This window comes from Schistocerca gregaria, chromosome 8 (assembly GCF_023897955.1).
Source record: "Schistocerca gregaria isolate iqSchGreg1 chromosome 8, iqSchGreg1.2, whole genome shotgun sequence".
Lineage (NCBI taxonomy): Eukaryota > Metazoa > Arthropoda > Insecta > Orthoptera > Acrididae > Schistocerca > Schistocerca gregaria.
In genome coordinates, this window is record NC_064927.1 from 452,924,056 (window position 1) to 452,944,986 (window position 20,931).

A 20,931-nucleotide genomic window follows, 5' to 3' on the forward strand; every position below is an offset into this window, starting at 1 on the left:
AAACAGAAATTAACACAAAACTTTTCCCTCACACAGTAACAGATGATCAGAAAGAGGAAAGATGAAGAACTTATGCTGAGTTACTGGAGAGAGCCAAATGTGGTCCCACATTTCTGTCAAAGCTTATTGCTGTGAATGATAGTATGTTCTACCAGTATGACCCTAACATGAAGTGTCAAAGTGTTGAATGGCAGAATCCTGAATTGTCAGCCACGAAAAAAGTCACACTTTGACAGTGAAGGATTAGTTCACCATAAGTATGTTCCTCCAGGTCAAATAGTGAACCAAACTCTTTGCACTGAAGTCTTGAAACATTTGCAACAAGCAATTTGACATCACTGCCCTGATTTGTGGCATTCTTAGAACTCGTTCTTACTGTGTGACAATGACACACCCCAAACAGCTTTATCTGTTATCTAGTATGTGGCCATACATTATGTTATTGCCATTCCACATCCACCACATTCACCTGACCTCTCGCCTTGTGATTTTTTTCGTGTTTCTGCAGGTGAAAGGAAAGCCTCATCAGGACATCACAGACATCCAATATGAGATTGCAACCACTGCAGTTGAAAATTTCCCTGTTTGCTTCCAAGAACCCCCAGAAACATTGGAAACTGTCTATAGATATCCAAGGGGACTACGTCAAGAGGAGCTAAGACAATTACTTGATAAGCATCATTTTCTGTTTTTTTAAAACCTATCCTGGAACTTTTATGACAAAGGGAGTATGTTTCACTTAAAAAGGAAACACACAATATTAGATTTTCTGCTTTCTGTGTTGAAAATACTATATACCAGTAAGTCACAACCAATTTCCAATAATGAACACACATGGAAAGATATCTTAGAATTCTATGGTATTACACAAGGAAACTCCGCTTAGCAGCAGAGGACAGCCCTTAATTACACTCCTGGAAATTGAAATAAGAACACCGTGAATTCATTGTCCCAGGAAGGGGAAACTTTATTGACACATTCCTGGGGTCAGATACATCACATGATCACACTGACAGAACCACAGGCACATAGACACAGGCAACAGAGCAAGCACAATGTCGCCACTAGTACAGTGTATATCCACCTTTCGCAGCAATGCAGGCTGCTATTCTCCCATGGAGACGATCGTAGAGATGCTGGATGTAGTCCTGTGGAACGGCTTGCCATGCCATTTCCACCTGGTGCCTCAGTTGGACCAGCGTTCGTGCTGGACGTGCAGACCGCGTGAGACGCTTCATCCAGTCCCAAACATGCTCAATGGGGGACAGATCCGGAGATCTTGCTGGCCAGGGTAGTTGACTTACACCTTCTAGAGCACGTTTGGTGGCACGGGATACATGCGAACGTGCATTGTCCTGTTGGAACAGCAAGTTCCCTTGCCGGTCTAGGAATGGTAGAACGATGGGTTCGATGACGGTTTGGATGTGCACTATTCAGTGCCCCTCGACGATCACCAGAGGTGTACGGCCAGTGTAGGAGATCGCTCCCCACACCATGATGTCGGGTGTTGGTCCTGTGTGCCTCGGTCGTATGCAGTCCTGATTGTGGCGCTCACCTGCACGGCGCCAAACACGCATACGACCATCATTGGCACCAAGGCAGAAGCGACTCTCATCGCTGAAGGCGACACGTCTCCATTTGTCCCTCCATTCACGCCTGTCGCGATACCACTGGAGGCGGTCTGCACGATGTTGGGGCGTGAGCGGAAGACGGCCTAACGGTGTGCGGGACCGTAGCCCAGCTTCATGGAGACGGTTGCGAATGGTCCTCGCCGATACCGCAGGAGCAACAGTGTCCCTAATTTGCTGGGAAGTGGCGGTGCGGTCCCCTACGGCACTGCGTAGGATCCTACGGTCTTGGCGCGCATCCGTGCGCCGCTGCGGTCCGGTCTTAGGTCGACGGGCACGTGCACCTTCCGCCGACCACTGGTGACAACATCGATGTACTGTGGAGACCTCACGCCCCACGTGTTGAGCAATTCGGCGGTACGTCCACCCGGCCTCCCGCATGCCCACTATACGCCCTCGCTCAAAGTCCGTCAACTGTACATACGGTTCACGTCCACACTGTCGCGGCATGCTACCAGTGTTAAAGACTGCGATGGAGCTCCGTATGCCACAGCAAACTGGCTGACACTGACCGCGGCGGTGCACAAATGCTGCGCAGCTAGCACCATTCAACGGCCAACACCGCGATTCCTGGTGTGTCTGCTGTGCCGTGCGTGTTATCATTGCTTGTACAGCCCTCTCGCAGTGTCCGGAGCAAGTATGGTGGGTCTGACACACCGGTGTCAATGTGTTCTTTTTTCCATTTCCAGGAGTGTATACTACATCAAGCTTGAGGGAATTATAATAAATGAAAAGCACCAGTTTGCTCTTTTTCTACAATATAACTTTTATTGTTAAGTTTTCGGCTTACAAGGCCATCTTCAGACAACTGAAAACTGATTAACAATAAAAGTAATATTGTAGACAAAAGCAAACTGGTGCTTTTCATTTATTATAATGCTGTTCTACCAAGAACAGACAGAAGATTCTGTTAACTTGAGGGAATTAACTACAGTTGACTACAATGTCCATTCCAGCTGTTCAGGCTATGCAGGCAAAATGTAAATGACAATACCGAGTGGGCCCTGAGAACTCTGTTGTTAAGTAAGCTGGTTGTGTTAATCCTGGACACACTGATTCTTGGATGTGGATTCCTAAACCTCCAGTCTCGGATGGAGAAATGTAGGACCCTCTTTAATAGGTCAGGTGTGCACTACATGCAGAAAGTTGCTACTAGGGCAGCAGTATGGCATGCCTATGCAAGTTTTTTAGCTAGAGAAATACCTCCACATGCTGGACCCAGACAGGATACCATTTCTCATAGCACATCCAAGAAAGAAAAGGTTAATATATTATTGTAAAAACAAATTTGTTTGTGTGTCTATCAACATGCCAGCACTTTCGTTTGGTAAGTTGCATCATCTTTATCTATAGATATATTTTCCCATGTGGAATGTTTCCCTCTTTTATATTCATATCATTGATATAATATCAGTTAGCTAAAGTAGCATCTATGGAGAGGTCCCAGAACTAGTGTCACTGATGAACGCTAACAATGCATACATAGTACTATGGGCAGAAAACTGGCTGGAACCAGATGTTAATACCAATAAACGTTAATTGCAATGGAATTCTGAACTACAACTGGAATGAGTATCATGAAGACAGGCTGAACACTGGTGGTGGAGACATATTTATAGCCATAAAAAATACAATATCTAGTGAAAGTACGGATTCAGACTGCAAAATAATTTAGGTTAACAAGTGTTAAAGATGAATCAAACATGGTAATCAGATGCTTTACTAGACCTCCTGCCTAAGCAGCAGCAGCAGCAGCAGAACATTCAAGAGGATAATTCCCTGCCATGTTATAATTTTAGGTGGAGATTACACACAAGCAGTCAGGACAGGCAATAAAGACAGGCAATGCTGTGAAATTATTCTAAGTGACTTATATGAAAATTACCTTGAGCAGTTAAAACAAGAACCGATTCATGAACATAAAATCTTGTACCTGCTTGTGACAAACGGAACAGCTTTTTTGCTTGGTTAGCACAGAACAGGGAATCAGTGGTCACAAGGCTGTTACAGCATCACTAAATACAGCTGTAAATAGAAATACAAGATGGGTAGGAAGATCTCTCTGTCTAGCAAGAGCGACGAGAAACAGACTTCAGATTACCTGAAAGGTCAACATGAAATCTCCTGCATTGACAATGTTGAGTAGCAATGGACAAAGCTCAAGAGCAGTGTACAATATGCTTCAGACATGCATGTGGTGAGCAAAGTTGTGAGGCATGGAAAAAACCTGCCATGATTCAACAACCTTGTTAGAAAGCTGTTACAAAAGCAAGGAGAGGTTCACTGCAAATTTAAATGAACTGAAAGCCTCACAGACAAACAAAAATGAACAAAAGCCAAAATTAGCATAAGGATGGCCTGCACGAAGTGTTCAACAAATCTGAAAATAAAAATCTATCTGACTTGACAAAGAATCTAAATAAATAACAGTCTTACATTAAATCAGTAATCAGATTGAACCCATCTGTTCAGACACTATGCAACTATAATGGCACTGAAGCAGAGAATGACACAGAAAAGGTATTTTGCCCAGCCCCCCCCCCCCCCCCCCCCAACCTCAAAATGCTTCACAGAGGAAGATCACACTGCAGTTCCTCCTCTAAATTGTCACACAAATGACATATCAAAATAAGTAACCAAGGGACAAAAAAGCAACTGAAATCGCTCCGAAGAAAGGTCTCCAGACCTAAATTCTATGTAGAATATGTGAAGGAACTTGCTTCTCTTCTAGCAGCAGAAGACAAGTCATTACCATTTTCAAGAAAGGTCATCAAACACAAAAAACTATAATCCTATATATCTGATGTCAGTCTCGTATAGAATTTTGGGACAAGTTTTATGCTCGTGTGTTACGAAATTTAAAAAGACTTAAAATCTCCTCTGTAGGAACTAATATGGATTCCAAGAACAACAATCATATGATATCCAGCCCGTTCTGTTCATCCACCAGACCCATACAGCAGTAGATATAGGTACCCAGGTAGATGATGTGTTCCTTGACAAACAGACGCCAGTCAATACAGCTCCACACTGCTACCTAATGAATGAAATATGAGCGTACAGAATATCAGATCAATTGTATGACTGGTCTGAAAAGTTTCTATCACACATAACGCAGCATTCACAATGGAGAGAAGTGTTCAGATGTAGAAGTAACTGTGTGTGCCCTGAGGGAATGTTATAGAAGCAGTATTTTTCAGAAGATATACATCTACATCTACATCCATACTCCGCAAGCCACCGGACGGTGTGTGGCGGAGGGTACCCTGAGTACCTCTATCGGTTCTCCCTTCTATTCCAGTCTCGTATTGTACGTGGAAAGAAGGATTGTCGGTATGCTTCTGTGTGGGCTCTAATCTCTCTGATTTTATCCTCATGGTCTCTTCGCGAGATATACGTAGGAGGGAGCAATATACTGCTTGACTCCTCGGTGAAGGTATGTTCTCGAAACTTTAACAAAAGCCCGTACCTAGCTACTGAGCATCTCTCCTGCAGAGTCTTCCACTGGAGTTTATCTATCATCTCCGAAACGCTTTCGCGATTACTAAATGATCCTGTAACGAAGCGCGCTGCCCTCCGTTGGATCTTCTCTATCTCTTCTATCAACCCTATCTGGTGCGGATCCCACACTGCTGAGCAGTATTCAAGCAGTGGGCAAACAAGCGTACTGTAACCTATTTCCTTTGTTGTCGGATTGCATTTCCTTAGGATTCTTCCAATGAATCTCAGTCTGGCATCTGCTTTACCGACTATCAACTTTATATGATCATTCCATTTCAAATCACTCCTAATGCGTACTCCCAGATAATTTATGGAATTAACTGCTTCCAGTTGCTGACCTGCTATTTTGTAGCTAAATGATAAGGGACCTATCTTTCTATGTATTCGCATCACATTACACTTCTCTACATTGAGATTCTATTGCCATTCCGTGCACCATGCGTCAATTCGCTGCAGATCCTCCTGCATTTCAGTACAATTTTCCATTGTTGCAACCTCTCGATACACCACAGCATCATCTGCAAAAAGCCTCAGTGAACTTCCGATGTCATCCACCAGGTCATTTATGTATATTGTGAATAGCAACGGTCCTATGACACTCCCCTGCGGCACACCTGAAATCACTCTTACTTCGGAAGACTTCTCTCCATTGAGAATGACATGCTGCGTTCTGTTATCTAGGAACTCCTCAATCCAATCACACAATTGATCTGATAGTCCGTATGCTCTTACTTTGTTCATTAAACGACTGTGGGGAACTGTGTCAAATGCCTTGCGGAAGTCAAGAAACACGGCATCTACCTGTGAACCCGTGTCTAAGGCCCTCTGAGTCTCGTGGACGAATAGCGCGAGCTGGGTTTCACACGACCGTCTTTTTCGAAACCCATGCTGATTCCTACAGAGTAGATTTCTAGTCTCCAGAAAAGACATTATACTCGAACATAATACGTGTTCCACAATTCTACAACTGATCGACGTTAGAGATATAGGTCTATAGTTCTGCACATCTGTTCGACGTCCCTTCTTGAAAACGGGGATGACCTGTGCCCTTTTCCAGTCCTTTGGAATGCTTCGCTCTTCTAGAGACCTACGGTACACTGCTGCAAGAAGGGGAGCAAGTTCCTTCGCGTACTCTGTGTAAAATCGAACTGGTATCCCATCAGGACCAGTGGCCTTTCCTCTTTTGAGCGATTTTAATTGTTTCTCTATCCCTCTGTCGTCTATTTCGATATCTACCATTTTGTCAATTGTGCGACAATGTAGAGAAGGAAGCACAGTGCAGTCTTCCTCCGTGAAACAGCTTTGGAAGAAGACATTTAGTATTTCGCCCTTTGGTCTGTCATCCTCTGTTTCAATACGCTTTTGGTCTCAGAGTGTCTGGACATTTTGTTTTGATCCACCTACTGCTTTGACATAAGACCAAAATTTCTTAGGATTTTCTGCCAAGTCAGTACATAGAAATTTACTTTCAAATTCATTGAACGCATCTCGCATAGCCCTCCTCACACTACATTTCGTTTCGCCTAATTTTTGTTTGTCTGCGAGGCTTTGGCTAGGTATATGTTTGCTGTGAAGTTCCCTTTGCTTCCGCAGCAGTTTTCTAACTCGGTTGTTGTACCACGGTGGCTCTTTCCCATCTCTTACGATCTTGCTTGGCACATACTCATCTAACGCATATTGTACGATGGTTTTGAACTTTGTCCACTGATCCTCAACACTATCTGTACTTGAGACAAAACTTATGTGTTGAGCCGTCAGGTACTCTGTAATCTGATTTTTGTCACTTTTGCTAAACAGAAAAATCTTCCTACCTTTTTTAGTATTTCTATTTACGGCTGAAATCATCGATGCAGTAACCGCTTCATGATCGCTGATTCCCTGTTCTGCATTAACTGATTCAAATATTTCGGGTCTGTTTGTCACCAGAAGGTCTAATATGTTATCGCCACGAGTCGGTTCTCTGTTTAACTGCTCAAGGTAGTTTTCAGATAAAGCACTTAAAAATATTTCACTGGATTCTTTGTCCCTGCCACCCATTATGAACGTTTGAGTCTCCCAGTCTACATCCGGCAAATTAAAATCTCCACCCAGAACTATAACATGGTGGGGAAGTCTACTCAAAATATTTTCCAAATTATTCTTCAGGTGCTCAGCCACAACAGCTGCTGAGCCCGGGGGCCTATAGAGACATCCAATTACCATGTCTGAGCCTGCTTTAACCGTGACCTTCACCCAAATCATTTCACAATTCGAATCTCCGTCAATTTCCTTCGATACTATTGCACTTCTTATCGCTATAAACACGCCCCCCCCTTCACTGTCCAGCCGGTCTCTGCGGTATACATTCCAATCTGAGTTTAGGATTTCATTACTGTTTACATGTGGTTTCAGCCAACTTTCTGTCCCTAGTACTATATGGGCGTTGTGACCGTTTATTAATGAGAGCAGTTCTGGGACCTTTCTATAGACGCTCCTGCAGTTTACTATAAGCACATTAATATTGTTATTCCCTGTTGCATTTTGCCTACTCCTGCCTTGCCGCGTCTCAGGAGGCGTCTTGTCGGGCCTAGGGAGGGAATTCTCTAACCTAAAAAAACCCCCATGTGCACTCCACATGTACTCCGCTACCCTTTTAGCCACTTGCGGCGTGTAGTGCACGCCTGACCTATTCAGGGGGACCCTACATTTCTCCACCCGATAGCGGAGGTCGAGAAATTTGCACCCCAGCTCTCCGCAGAATCGTCTGAGCCTCTGATTTAAGCCTTCCACTCGGCTCCAAACCAGAGGACCGCGATCGGTTCTGGGAACGATACTACACGTAGTTAGCTCTGATTCCACCCCGCGAGCGAGGCTTTCCGCCTTCACCAACGCCGCCAACCGCCTGTACGAACTGAGAATGACCTATGAACCCAGATGGCAGGAGTCATTGGTGCCGACATGAGCAACAATTTGCAGTCGGGTGCACCCAGTGCTCTCTATCGCCGCCGGTAGGGCCTCCTCCACATCTCGGATGAGACCCCCCAGCAAGCAGACAGAGTGAACACTGGCCTTCTTCCCCGACCTTTCCGCTATTTCCCTAAGGGGCTCCATCACCCGCCTAACGTTGGAGCTCCCAATAACTAATAAACCCCTCCCCCCGTGTGCCTGCTCGGACCTTGCTGAAGGAGCAGCCACATGTCCACTCACAGGCAGAGCGGGCGATACAGGGTGGTTCAGGAAGAATGTCACAATTTGTGAGATGATTCGATATATGAAAAAGTCTTGTAAACACGTGTTCGACTTTTTATCATTACGGAACTGAAGACGTTTGAGGAAGCACACATACACGAGAGAATATGACGAAAAGTGTGAATATATCTTACTAAAATGCTGTGCATGGACTTTGGTGGACAGAATAATGGAGGGATAGATGACTGATTCACCATACAAGAGTTGAGAGGGTTCTTCAACAGATGACAGCACTGTGATGTCGCAATGAGGCAACAGCTACAAGCAGACAAAGTATGCAATCGTAAGATGGATCAGTGAGCAGGTGGGAAACCAAGTACATGTTGTGCTTTTGTTTGTTTACTGGAGAAAGTTGATTGTGTTCGTGAATATCAACATGCCGCATATGTTCACGCATTCAGAATACGCAAACATGTTTGTATACGAGTACTGTAATGGCAGTGCCCGTGCAGCTGTCACAAAATACCAGATACTTTCTCTGATTGACGAGCCCCCTCTGTCAGAGTATTTCTCAGGATTTTCCAAACATTATGTGTATTCCGAACACTACCCAGTGTACATGTAACGTGAGAATGTGATGCCATAATGGCACAACGGAGTCCCGCCACCAGCATGTGGCACATTAGACATCAGCTCGATATTCCACAAACACGAGTATGGCGTACGTTACATTCCGAGGGCTTGTACCCATTCCATCTACAGCCTGTGCAAGTACTTATTCCATCTGCAAACTGTGCAACATATGTATCCAGGTGACTCAGGAAGCAGACAACAATTTTGTGAATGGTTGGTTGTACACAGAGACATCATGCAACATAGTTTATTTACAGACGAGGCTATGTTTACACACAATGGTATCGTGAACACCCACAATTCTCACACATGGACAATGGAGGATCCACATGGCACAAGGGAAACAAGATTCCCTTCTCAGTGAACATACGGCACGGTATGACTGATGATTTGGTGTGTTCCTGCCGCATGTCAGCCGCACCATATGCACATTTTCTGACAGAAGACCTACCTGCTAGTTTTGTAAGATGTGGCAATTAGAGCAAAGACGGCAAATGTAACTGCAACATGATGGATCTCTGATTGATTGTAACAAGTCACACATCCCAGTAGCTGAACAACACACTTCCTCAGCGGTGGATTGACTGTGGCAGACCCATTAACTGGCCTGTCAGATCACCCGATCTAGCCCCATTAGACTTCTCTTTATGTGGATGGTTAAAGACGAATGTGAGTGTTACAAAGATGGTCACACACGAAGAACTTGTCGCTCGCATCATTGACGCTGTCGCCCGCATTTAAGTCGGCTGAGATGATGTAGACAATACACTTTCCAACGCATTGACAAGTGCCGCTTGCAGGACGGATAAGTCATCCATCTCACCATTATTCTGTCCACCACAGCACCTACATAGCCATACCTGTAAGTAATACTCACACTTTTCTTCACAGTAATTCATAGATGTGAGTGGTCTTCAATCTAATCCAGTTTTGTAATGATTGAAAATCAGTCACACATGCATAGGACTTTTTCCAGTTTATTTTCACATGTAGACTCATCTCACAAATTATGTGACACACCTCCTGAATCTCGCTGAATAAATGATCTAGTAGATGACACCAGAAGTTTCATGAGGGTTTTCATGAATGATGCTGTTGAACACAGAGAAGTTGAAATGCTAAAAGTTGTCGTGAACTGCAAACTACTGCAGACAATCACTGGAAGTAGTTATATCCATGAAGTATCTAGAAGTAAGCATACAGGACAATTTGAAAAAAAAAGGCTGGTCCTGGGAAACTCAGATGCCAGACAGATTCACAGGAAGAATCCTCAAGGAATGAATAACACTAACATAGGAAGTAGCTTACAGAACACACATTTGACCAATATTTTAATATTGTTCATCAGTCTAGGATCCGTACCAGATAGGATCGATATATGAAATAGAGAAGATCCAAAGAACAGCAGCACATTTTGACAGAGGTGCATTTAGTGAGCATGAAAGTATCAGAGAGATTCTGAGAAAACTCCAATAGCAGACGCTGCAAGAGAGGCATACTACGTTACGGTGTGGGTGACTATTGAAGTTATGGGAGCACACAGTCCGATAAGAGTCAAGCAATATACTGCTTCTTCCAATGTTGCGCCTCACGAAAAGGCCATGAAGATAAAATCCAAGAGATTCAAGCTCACACGCATGCTTAATAGCAATTTTTCTTCCCATGAACCAACCGTGACTGGAAGAGGAAAATTTTGATTACAAATACACTAGCACACAAAAGAGCCATCCAGTACACATTTTAAAATGTCTTGCAGAATATGGATTTCGAGGTTAACTCGGGTCTCGGGCCCCCAAGCCACCTTACCCCTCACCCTCTTCCACAGCCACTAGATTGTTGTTCACTTCAGAGACAGCAGCAGTCAGACTGTAGCACCCGGAGACATTACTATTTATACAGAAAAAAATAGTGTTGTTACATTTCAGTAAAAATGTTTGTTCTCTCCACATTTGTAGTGAACTCATCTTAACCTTTTCTCTGTCTCCACTGTAGTGGCAGTTAAATCATGTTCATGGAAACACCTTCTTTTGTGGAAAAATATTTGGAATTTAACAATAAGCTCATCATCAACGCCTTTAAATTGTACACATTTCTTTCATAATTTTTATTCCAGAATCATAAACCAGCCATTTTTGGTTAAATTAAACAACAAAAAGTCCTGCAATTGTAATTTTTTGTTGTCCACCTAATGTTCAATAATGTGGCTGAACTAAATACCACCACAATGGATATGAATGGAAACTGCTGTAGAGCTATGAGAAACAGATGACAGTGAGAAGAGAGCCTAGAGTTTTTTCTTGTCTATTGTTATGAAGCAACAAACTCTGATGGAGAGTGGCTAGCCTTTGTAGTTGTACCTATCACTCCACAAATAGGGAGAAGAGGCAGTTGATCTTACAACTCAAGTCAACAGAAGGAAAGATAGGAATAATGCAAATGATTGGACTGTGGACAGAAGTGACATGTAAGGCAAGAGGTTCACAAGATTGAGACACAGCAAGCTGGAGTTGCACCACTTACTACCATTCTACTCCTTAAATACTTTTTTTTTCCATCATATGAGTACACATAATTAATACACCATGAAACGACAAAATTCTTATTTATAGAATATTTTCATTAAATTTCATTATTCACTATATAATTTGATTGGCTGACAACAATAGTGTAAATGGCCCATATCGGAACAATTTATTTAAAGACACATTCATAATCTACAATGCCTATAAACCATATGCATGCCAAAATTCACGGATGCTACAAACTGATTGTATCAAGATTAATCTAGTTCATTTGAAAGCCTTCATTCTACACTTTTGACAAACATTTTACTTTTCCAAAGCTTTATGTTTTAGATTCGCCTTACTTGGTCCTTCTCACCCCAACAAGCCACATCCCAAAATGTCAATCTCCACCTCAGGGAAGGCTACATCGTTACCTCCATCCACATCAAATCTCCACTTCAACAGATCCCACCCACTCCACATCAAGTAGTCGCTTCTGTACAGCCTAACCAGCTGGCGTCATTGCATCTGTAGTGGTTAGCAGTCACTCTCCTTCATTCTACACTTTTGACAAACATTTTACTTTTCCAAAGCTTTATGTTTTAGATTCGCCTTACTTGGTCCTTCTCACCCCAACAAGCCACATCCCAAAATGTCAATCTCCACCTCAGGGAAGGCTACATCGTTACCTCCATCCACATCAAATCTCCACTTCAACAGATCCCACCCACTCCACATCAAGTAGTCGCTTCTGTACAGCCTAACCAGCTGGCGTCATTGCATCTGTAGTGGTTAGCAGTCACTCTCCAAATGTGCCTTCACGGACCAAAATTACCCTCTCAAGCTTGCCCAGGAACATATCTCCTATTTCTTTTCTCACCAGACAGCTCCCTTCCCCCAAATACCCACAGTACAGTCACAAAGCAGAATTCCTCTCGTGACTCATTAACACTCAGTACTGGACCAATTGAGTCACATTCCTCGCCGGGGTTTTGTCTACCTCTCATATAGTGTGGGCATGATAACCAACAATGTCTCGCTGCATGATAGGCCACTGCCAAACTGTGACCAAGAGACAGCTGGACCACCCAGTTGCCGAGCACACTGTCCAACAAGATGTGCTTCATTATAATGACATCTTCACAAATTGTGCCATCTGAATTCTTCCTACCAACACCAGCTTTTCTGAACTGCACAAGTGATATCTCTACTTACAACATATCCTTTGGCACCGTAACCCACATGACCTCAAAACCTTCGCTAGCCCCTGGAAAATTGTGGCCTGGTTAGATGAGCCCCAATATCAGTTGGTAAGAGATGATGGTAGGGTACAAATGTGGCACAGGCCCCATGAAGCCATGGATTCAAGATGTAAACAAGGCACCATGCAAGCTGGTGGTGCCTCTATAATGATGTGGGCTGTGTTTACATGGAATGGACTGGGTCCTCTGGTCCAACTGAATTGGTCATTAACTGGAAATGGTTATGTTCTAGTACTTGGAGACCATTTGTTCCAAAAAATGACGGAATTTTTATGTATGACAATGCACCCTGTCACTGGCCACAATTGTTTGCGATTGTTTTGAAGAACATTCTGGACAATTCGAGTAAATGAGTTGGCCACCCAGATCATCCAACAAGAATACCACATACATCTACATCTACATGACTACTCTGCAATTCACATTTAAGTGCTTGGCAGAGGGTTCATCGAACCACAATCATACTATCTCTCTACTATTCCACTCCCGAACAGCGAGCGGGAAAAACGAACACCTAAACCTTTCTGTTCGAGCTCTGATTTCTCTTATTTTATTTTGATGATCATTCCTACCTATGTAGGTTGGGCTCAACAAAATATTTTCGCATTCGGAAGAGAAAGTTGGTGACTGAAATTTCATAAAAAGGTCTCGCCGCGACGAAAAACGTCTATGCTGTAATGACTTCCATCCCAACTCGTGTATCATATCTGCCACACTCTCTCCCCTATAACACGATAATACAAAACGAGCTGCCCTTTTTTGCACCCTTTCGATGTCCTCCGTCAATCCCACCTGGTAAGGATCCCACACCGCACAGCAATATTCTAACAGAGGGCGAACGAGTGTAGTGTAAGCTGTCTCTTTAGTGGACTTGTTGCATCTTCTAAGTGTCCTGCCAATGAAACGCAACCTTTGGCTCGCCTTCCCGACAATATTATCTATGTGGTCCTTCCAACTGAAGTTGTTCGTAATTTTAACACCCAGGTACTTAGTTGAATTGACAGCCTTGAGAATTGTACTATTTATCGAGTAATCGAATTCCAACGGATTTCTTTTGGAACTCATGTGGATCATCTCACACTTTTCGTTATTTAGCATCAACTGCCACCTGACACACCATACAGCAATCTTTTCTAAATCGCTTTGCAGCTGATACTGGTCTTCGGATGACTTTACTAGACGGTAAATTACAGCATCATCTGCGAACAACCTAAGAGAACTGCTCAGATTGTCACCCAGGTCATTTATATAAATCAGGGACAGTAGAGGTCCCAGGACGCTTCCCTGGGGAACACCTGATATCACTTCAGTTTTACTCGATGATTTGCCGTCTATTACTACGAACTGCGACCTTCCTGACAGGAAATCACGAATCCAGTCGCACAACTGAGACGATACCCCATAGCTCCGCAGCTTGATTAGAAGTCGCTTGTTCGAGAGTTCAGTTCACGCACAAAATCCTGCACTGGCAACACTTTAACAATTATGAATGGGTAAAGAGGTAGCATAGTTCAATATTTCTGGAAGGGCCTTTCAACAAATTGTCGAGCCCGTGTCATGTCGGTTTGCTGCACTACGTTGGGCAGGAGGAGACCAGACACGATATTAGGAGGTATTCCATGAGTTGTCACCTCAGTGTATAGCATGAATGCTTTAACATGTGGCCCTGCCTTTTATTGGGCAGGAAATGTATGCGACTGGACTATGGTAGGAGGAAGTGGGTGAATGTATGGAACAGGTCTTGCATCTGGGTCCACAAGGGAATAGTCCTGGGAGACCAGGACTGGGATAGGGATCGAGAAGGATATTCGGTAAGTTAGATGGGAGGCGCAACCTTACACTGGGTGGTGTGGATAGGATTTTGATTAGGATATCCCTCATTAGGGCATGGCGAGAGGTAGTTGAAGCCCTGGTGAAAGATGCAGCCGAGCTTTTGAAGGCCAGGGTGATAATAGGTAATTAGAGAAGTGCTGGTTGGTGGCTGGTTAACATGTTTAATGGTGTCAAGAGGAGCAGATGGCATGGGTGACTTATTTATAGATGAGCTGGGTAGGATATTGTCTGTCAGTAAAGGCTATGGTATGGTTATCAATATATTTTGACAACTTATGCTTTCCACTGCAGATGCAGCATTTGCTGGTGGAGAGCCTGCAAGGAAGAGACCTTTTGACACAGAACAGATGACAGCCATAAAAGTGAAGTTATCAAAGTGGTTGGTGCACATGATAATGACAGGTGTATTCATGGAGTTCGACATCCAAAAAGGTGGCCCACTGAACTGAGAAGGACCAGGTGAAATGGATTTGAGAGCACTGGTTGAAGTTATGGAGGAAAGAGCAAAGGCTGTTCTTGCTGTGAGTCCAGGTCAGGAAAATCTCATTAATGAATCTGAACCAGAGAAGGCTTCTAAGTGCTGACTGGACAGGAAGGGCTTTTCAGGATGGCCCACAGGTACATTGGCAAAGGATGGTGCAATGAGTACTCACGGCAGTAACATGGAAATGTTTATAGATTCGGTGTTCGCACAGGTTTGTTTATGATATGATTGTACGATCACGTGTTCATTTACCACCGCGCTTGTTTCTTACAGTTGCACATGTCAATGTGCATCACATGTATTTACTTACAAGCGTGCATACTACTTCCAGATTCTTTAAAATCATTTACTGACCTTACTTATGACTTTCTTCACAGCTCTACCTATAGTACACACCATTTATTTCCGACCAGACACTTCAACTATACATTTAGACCACCTTATTTTCAATATTTTTTAACTATTTTTCCAGTCACTCCTTACGTTCCGTGCTGTGATTGCGTTCATTCATTGAGTCACTTCAATGAGACAGTGTTTTCACGGTTATGTCTGGAGACAGAAGCAAGGAGGTCACTGCCAATGTAAGATGTGTTGACGTGAAACTTGACATGATCATTGCATCACTTACAGTGCTAATAAACTTGGAAAGAGACATTTAAGTGTAATAACTGTGTAGCGTACACAATACAATGGAGAATCCAGGATGGAATAATGACAATATTATTAAAAGGGTATACTGCTACTCACCATACAGTGGAGATGCTGAGTCGCAGATAGGAACAACAAAAAGACTGTCAAACAAGTAAGCTTTCAACACAAAGGGCCTTCAACGAAGATCTTTTGGAATGAAATCTTACTTGTTTGACAGTATCTTTGTTGTGCCTATCTGCGACTCAACATCTCCACTACATTTTGAGTAGCAATCTATCCTTTTCATAATACTGTGTAGTGTACATCATTTATGAGGTCTGTTCAAAAAATTCGGGACCATTTGTAATTTCACACCAATGGTGTGTTGGAGCGAAATAGGGTTGGCATCTCTCCATATGCCTATTTTTAAAGCGTAACTGCTGGAAGTTTTATTGTAGTATGTCTGTTAATTATTGTTCAGTATTGTATTGAGTAGAATGTGGTGTATTTCGAGATGGCAGCGTTAAATTTTGCGTGAAATTCAAGAAAATCTTTACAGAGACGCACTAAATGATGTAGGAAGTCTACAGCAATAAGTGCTTAAGCTGTACTCAGTGTTATGAATTTTTCAGACAGTTTAAAAATGGCTAGATGTAAGTTAAAAAATACCCTCATTCAGCATGCCCTTGATATCTACCAACAACGCTCATGTCAGGAACATCAACGAAATTGTGCGTGCAAATCGAAGGCTAACTGTCCATCACTAATTGCTCCTGTATAATAAAACTGTTCCTAAACTTAATTGCTGGGACGTATTTTCCCTCCAGTAAATGAAAATGTACCATCAATTATAAAAATAATTATCCTATAACATGATGTTTACATACCAACCTTTCAAGCACAAATTAATCGAATATAATACCTCTATATAAACGTAGTGAAATATCAGCTGTGTTTGAACTAACGGACTGTACAAGGGTCTCCAGTATCACATACCAAATAATGTAGAAACTGGAATATTTCCACTAGAGTTTAATTTTTAAGACCTTGCAGTCCATCTACAAGCAAATCTGAATTTACATTTTAAAAAACATTGTTTTATGTCAGTGAATTCACCCTATGGAGGTACAATAATGAAATTCTATTTATGCAAATTGCAACCAATTCTACTCAGTCAAACAATGGCATTTTGAAGGTCTGAACAAGGCACACAATCATTCTGTATACCACCAGAGTTCACTTAATAACGAGATCACACAATTGTGGTGGAATGTTTGCAGTGAGTGGGAACCACACTGATTAACCAAGAAACAGAAAACTCACCATTTGAGCTGTATGGCAATGTAACACATGATACACTCGGGCTATGTAAATCTGACCTGGACAGTTGAGCATGTTCTTTATTCTTTGCAATACTCGTCCAAATAAAGTGTTTCCTTGTGCTGTTTGCAATGGACAAGATTAAATCTGAATAGCATTCTGTAATGTGTTTTCATGAGACTCAAAATGTTAAATACAATGAATTGCACAGATTCTTATTACCTTCCTGTTATTGCTAGATAACTACTTGTTCAGCTTCTCAGAACACCACAAACTTTACAGCTAGCTGTTCCAGAACAATATACGCAGGAATGAGTAAATGTAACACTGTTATTCCAGCTAGACCCTAGGTTTTCAAGTTATAAGTCTACAAAAGATGATCTCAAACAAGTGCAGCAAAAAATTAAAGAATTTTGTGCCAAGTGACAACTGAAACAGTTATTCAAAAAATAGCAGGTGGCACTAATTACTGTGCATTACCATAGAACAAAAGCAGAACTAAAAGCCACAAATAATAATAATTATGTCCACAAGAAATGGCATGCATTTGTTCAAACAGATGCTTGCCTTCTGCCGACTCACAGAAACTCTGTTCTCCTGAACGACAGTTGGTGCAGTCGTGCCCACATTGGCTTTCTTCAAGGCCGTAGGTATGTATACTGTTTTTGTCAAGTTGTTTCCTGACATTATCACCTGGAAAAATTATACATCATGCAAAGACAAACAGTTTTATACAAAAGTTTCTCTTTATGACAAAAAAGGTCTTCATCCATTATATTGCATGAAACAGAAAGGACTCTAAACCCGACAAGATCTAACAGTGCCACAGAACTAAATCCACCTCTGTTACAAACAACTAACAGTGTGCCAGATTTTGCTGTCACATACTAGATTTTAATATTTCTCAAACAATGCTATAACTTGTGAGGTACACTTTTTAATGCGGCACTTATTACGATCACTGACATTCAGACAGCTCAACACAATTGCAGAGTATCCAGATTGCTATTATGAGGTCGGTATTAAGATTTAATTTGCCACTACTCGCAGGGGCAATAACCTACATCAGTAGGTGGTATTTAGTTCTGCGGTTGTAGTAATTATAGGACAGAATAGTTTAGTGGTATTCCGATTCCAAGACTCTAGTGTTGTCAACCGGCTAGTGTCACATTTTGCATTCCATTCACTTACACGGCACCAAAGTAACAACAAGAAAGGTTAAGGGAAGGGAATGGAGAGAGAGAAGGAATTATCTGAAAAAGGGAACAAAGGTCATAGTGGACTGTGCCAGCCTTTTTCAGCTCACGTGTATCTCACACTGACAAATGAGAGGATTACACCATTATGTTCTGCCAATAGTATGTTAAAATGCCAGAGATCAGCTAAAGTGATTCACTGTGGTACAAAGGGCTAAGAATATAGATTTTTAGGGACCACTGCAAGCAACATGAACAAAATCTTTATCACACTTCACTGCCACTGAATATAATACAACGTTATTTAACACAAATGCAGCATGCAGGAACACTATTTACAAAAATTCTAGATACAAAACTGAGAAGGAAGACTGCTCCCATCAAGTCCCTAGTAAAGGTGTACCTTCTCTACAGGTTCCTGCTCGAGCTGTAAAGTGTCGAGCACCTTGACGGCGGTGGGTGACGGGGCTACTGAGGGGACAACGGCCACTCCCAGCCGATCTTTCACCGATGGTCGTGGTGGTGTCACATTTTCCTGTTTGGCCTGTCAACAACAGTATTCAACTTTGGCATTTAAGAAGACTGACAAAACTGTTTCAGCACTAGGTTAGGCTCACTGAAAGTGAACAAGTAAAAAACATACCTGCGAGCACTGTAACGAGTATATTGCATTTCTACAAAAGTAACGTGAAATGTTAACTCAGTTCTCCTATAATAACAAAACCTTTACTAGGGGGTGCCCTTTTCCAAACCGCAGTATTGTCAGCAGCAGTCTCAGTACAAATGACTCGCCCACTTCTTGTGAGTCACAGTGTAGGCTCATATCGTGGTACGACCACGCCACTGCCGAGACGGCCACGAGAAATTCCCAAGTGATTCACACAGATGACAGCTGTCATTTCCCTGTCTCTGTTATTGTCAAGGCAATATCGTGTGTCGACTGCAGTGTCGTTATTTTCAAATTCATTGCAAAAAGTACCTGAAGAATAGTTGGTAAAGGAGCTCTCATGAATTTGGTGACTCCAAATATTTTCTTTCCAATTGATATCGCTGCCACCTTATCAGCACTCTTAGGGTCAATTTAGAAATGGAAATAATATCAAATTTTCCACACAGAACTTTGAAAGTTAACCTTTCACGTTATCTTCTAGTATGTGGTTAAGTTCCTGAGCACAACATTCATTTTCAAATAGCCTTAGTATTTTCTCCACTTGCAAAAGTAACCTTAGTATTTTATAAGATTGTGAAAAATGTTACGTGTGAAATGAATGGATAACCAGACACAATGCAAGTGAGCTGGTACAGTAAAAAATCACAATTCACACACATTACAACTGTATTTATACTACAACTAACACAGCATTTCATGTGGTAACACAGGTAAAGGAGTAATGTATTCCATTGTAACTTTTAAGTACACAACAATTGTTAAGCAAATTAAGTGGTTATACAATGTTTTCAATTTTTAGCATGGTCTTTATTACTGGTACAACATCCTATGTCCTTCCAGTTTCAGTGTTCGGAAACGAATGCTAAATATTTATAATAGCAAGACAGCACTAGTTGATCCAGATATAGAAGCATAGTTGCTGATAAATTACTTTCAAAGGAGAACATTTTTTATCTATGAAATAATGGTTTTTCAATACTGACAGGACAGCTAATGAATTTTCACATAACCCAGTACCCAGTAAAAGTGAATTATGGGTAATGCCATGGGATTTTTAATCCAATCCACATTGGCTTTGAAATACAAAATTTAATTTGCAATAACTAGTTTAAGTTTCAATCATACCTTGCCATCTTCTTCTACAATACACAAGAAAACGTCTTACATCTATTTACCATTAAAATATATCAGACATTTTAACTTTTTTGATTTAGAATCTCTCTCTCTCTCTCTCTCTCTCTCTAAGGGTCTGTTTATGAAGTTGGATGTAGTAAGAATTAAGGAGTGTGGTGGCACAAAGAATGGAACTTTGGCTTAGGTGAATACAGGGGTATACAATCAAATAGGGATAATTTAGGAGTAGGTCTAATACTAAATACTACATAGGAATTAAGGTATGCTACAATAAACAACATAGTGAACACATCGTAGCAAAGATAGACGTGATGCCAACACCCACCACAGTAGTACAAGTTTCTATGCCAACTAGCTCTGCAGCTGAAGAGATTGAAAGAATGTATGATGAGATAGAAGAAATATTCCAATAGTCAAGGGAAGTGAAAATGTAATAGTGATGGGAGACAGAATGCTATAGCACGAACATGAAGAGAGGGAAAAATAATAGAGAACATGGACTGGGGCAAAGGAATGAAAGAGGTGGTCACATGACAGAATTTTGCACAGATATCACCACTAATCAATGCTAACAGTTTCACATTTGTGTAATAAGGCTGTATAAATGGAAGAGACCTGGGGACATGTGTAGGTTCCAGACTGCTTGTATAATGGAAAGCCTAAGATTTTGGAAGGGGGGGGAAAAAAAAAAATTTAAAGTGTAAGAAATTTTCAGGGCAGATGTGGACTCTAACCAAAAATGAAAAGAACCAGTGGTTGCAGAGTGTTTCAGAGTGAGCATTAAGCAACATTGGACTGAAACAGGGGAAACGAATACAGTAAAAGATGAAAGGATCACTTTGAGAGATGAAACAGTGAAATCAGCAGAGAACCAAACAGCTAAAAAGACAAGGCCTAGTAGAAAGCCTTGCATAAAAGATGAAAATACAAAAATGCAGAAAATGAAGAGAGCAAAAGGGAATTCACAA

The 20,931-nt window shown here is 41.9% G+C and overlaps 1 protein-coding gene across 5 annotated transcripts in view; it reads right to left on the reverse strand.

The window, feature by feature from the left end:
* LOC126284062 (RNA-binding protein 26) overlaps window positions 1–20,931 on the reverse strand; it is a 223,834-nt gene that overhangs the window by 78,817 nt on the left and 124,086 nt on the right. The window contains exons 12-13 of one of the 5 annotated variants that reach the window (XM_049982655.1): window positions 18,563–18,703; window positions 17,531–17,656 (exon numbers count right to left, since the gene is read on the reverse strand). In XM_049982655.1, coding sequence (XP_049838612.1) covers window positions 17,531–17,656; window positions 18,563–18,703 — 267 coding nt within the window. The remainder of the gene's footprint in view (window positions 1–17,530; window positions 17,657–18,562; window positions 18,704–20,931) is intronic. The other 4 variants (XM_049982656.1, XM_049982659.1, XM_049982660.1 and 1 more) reach the window with 4 other exon arrangements.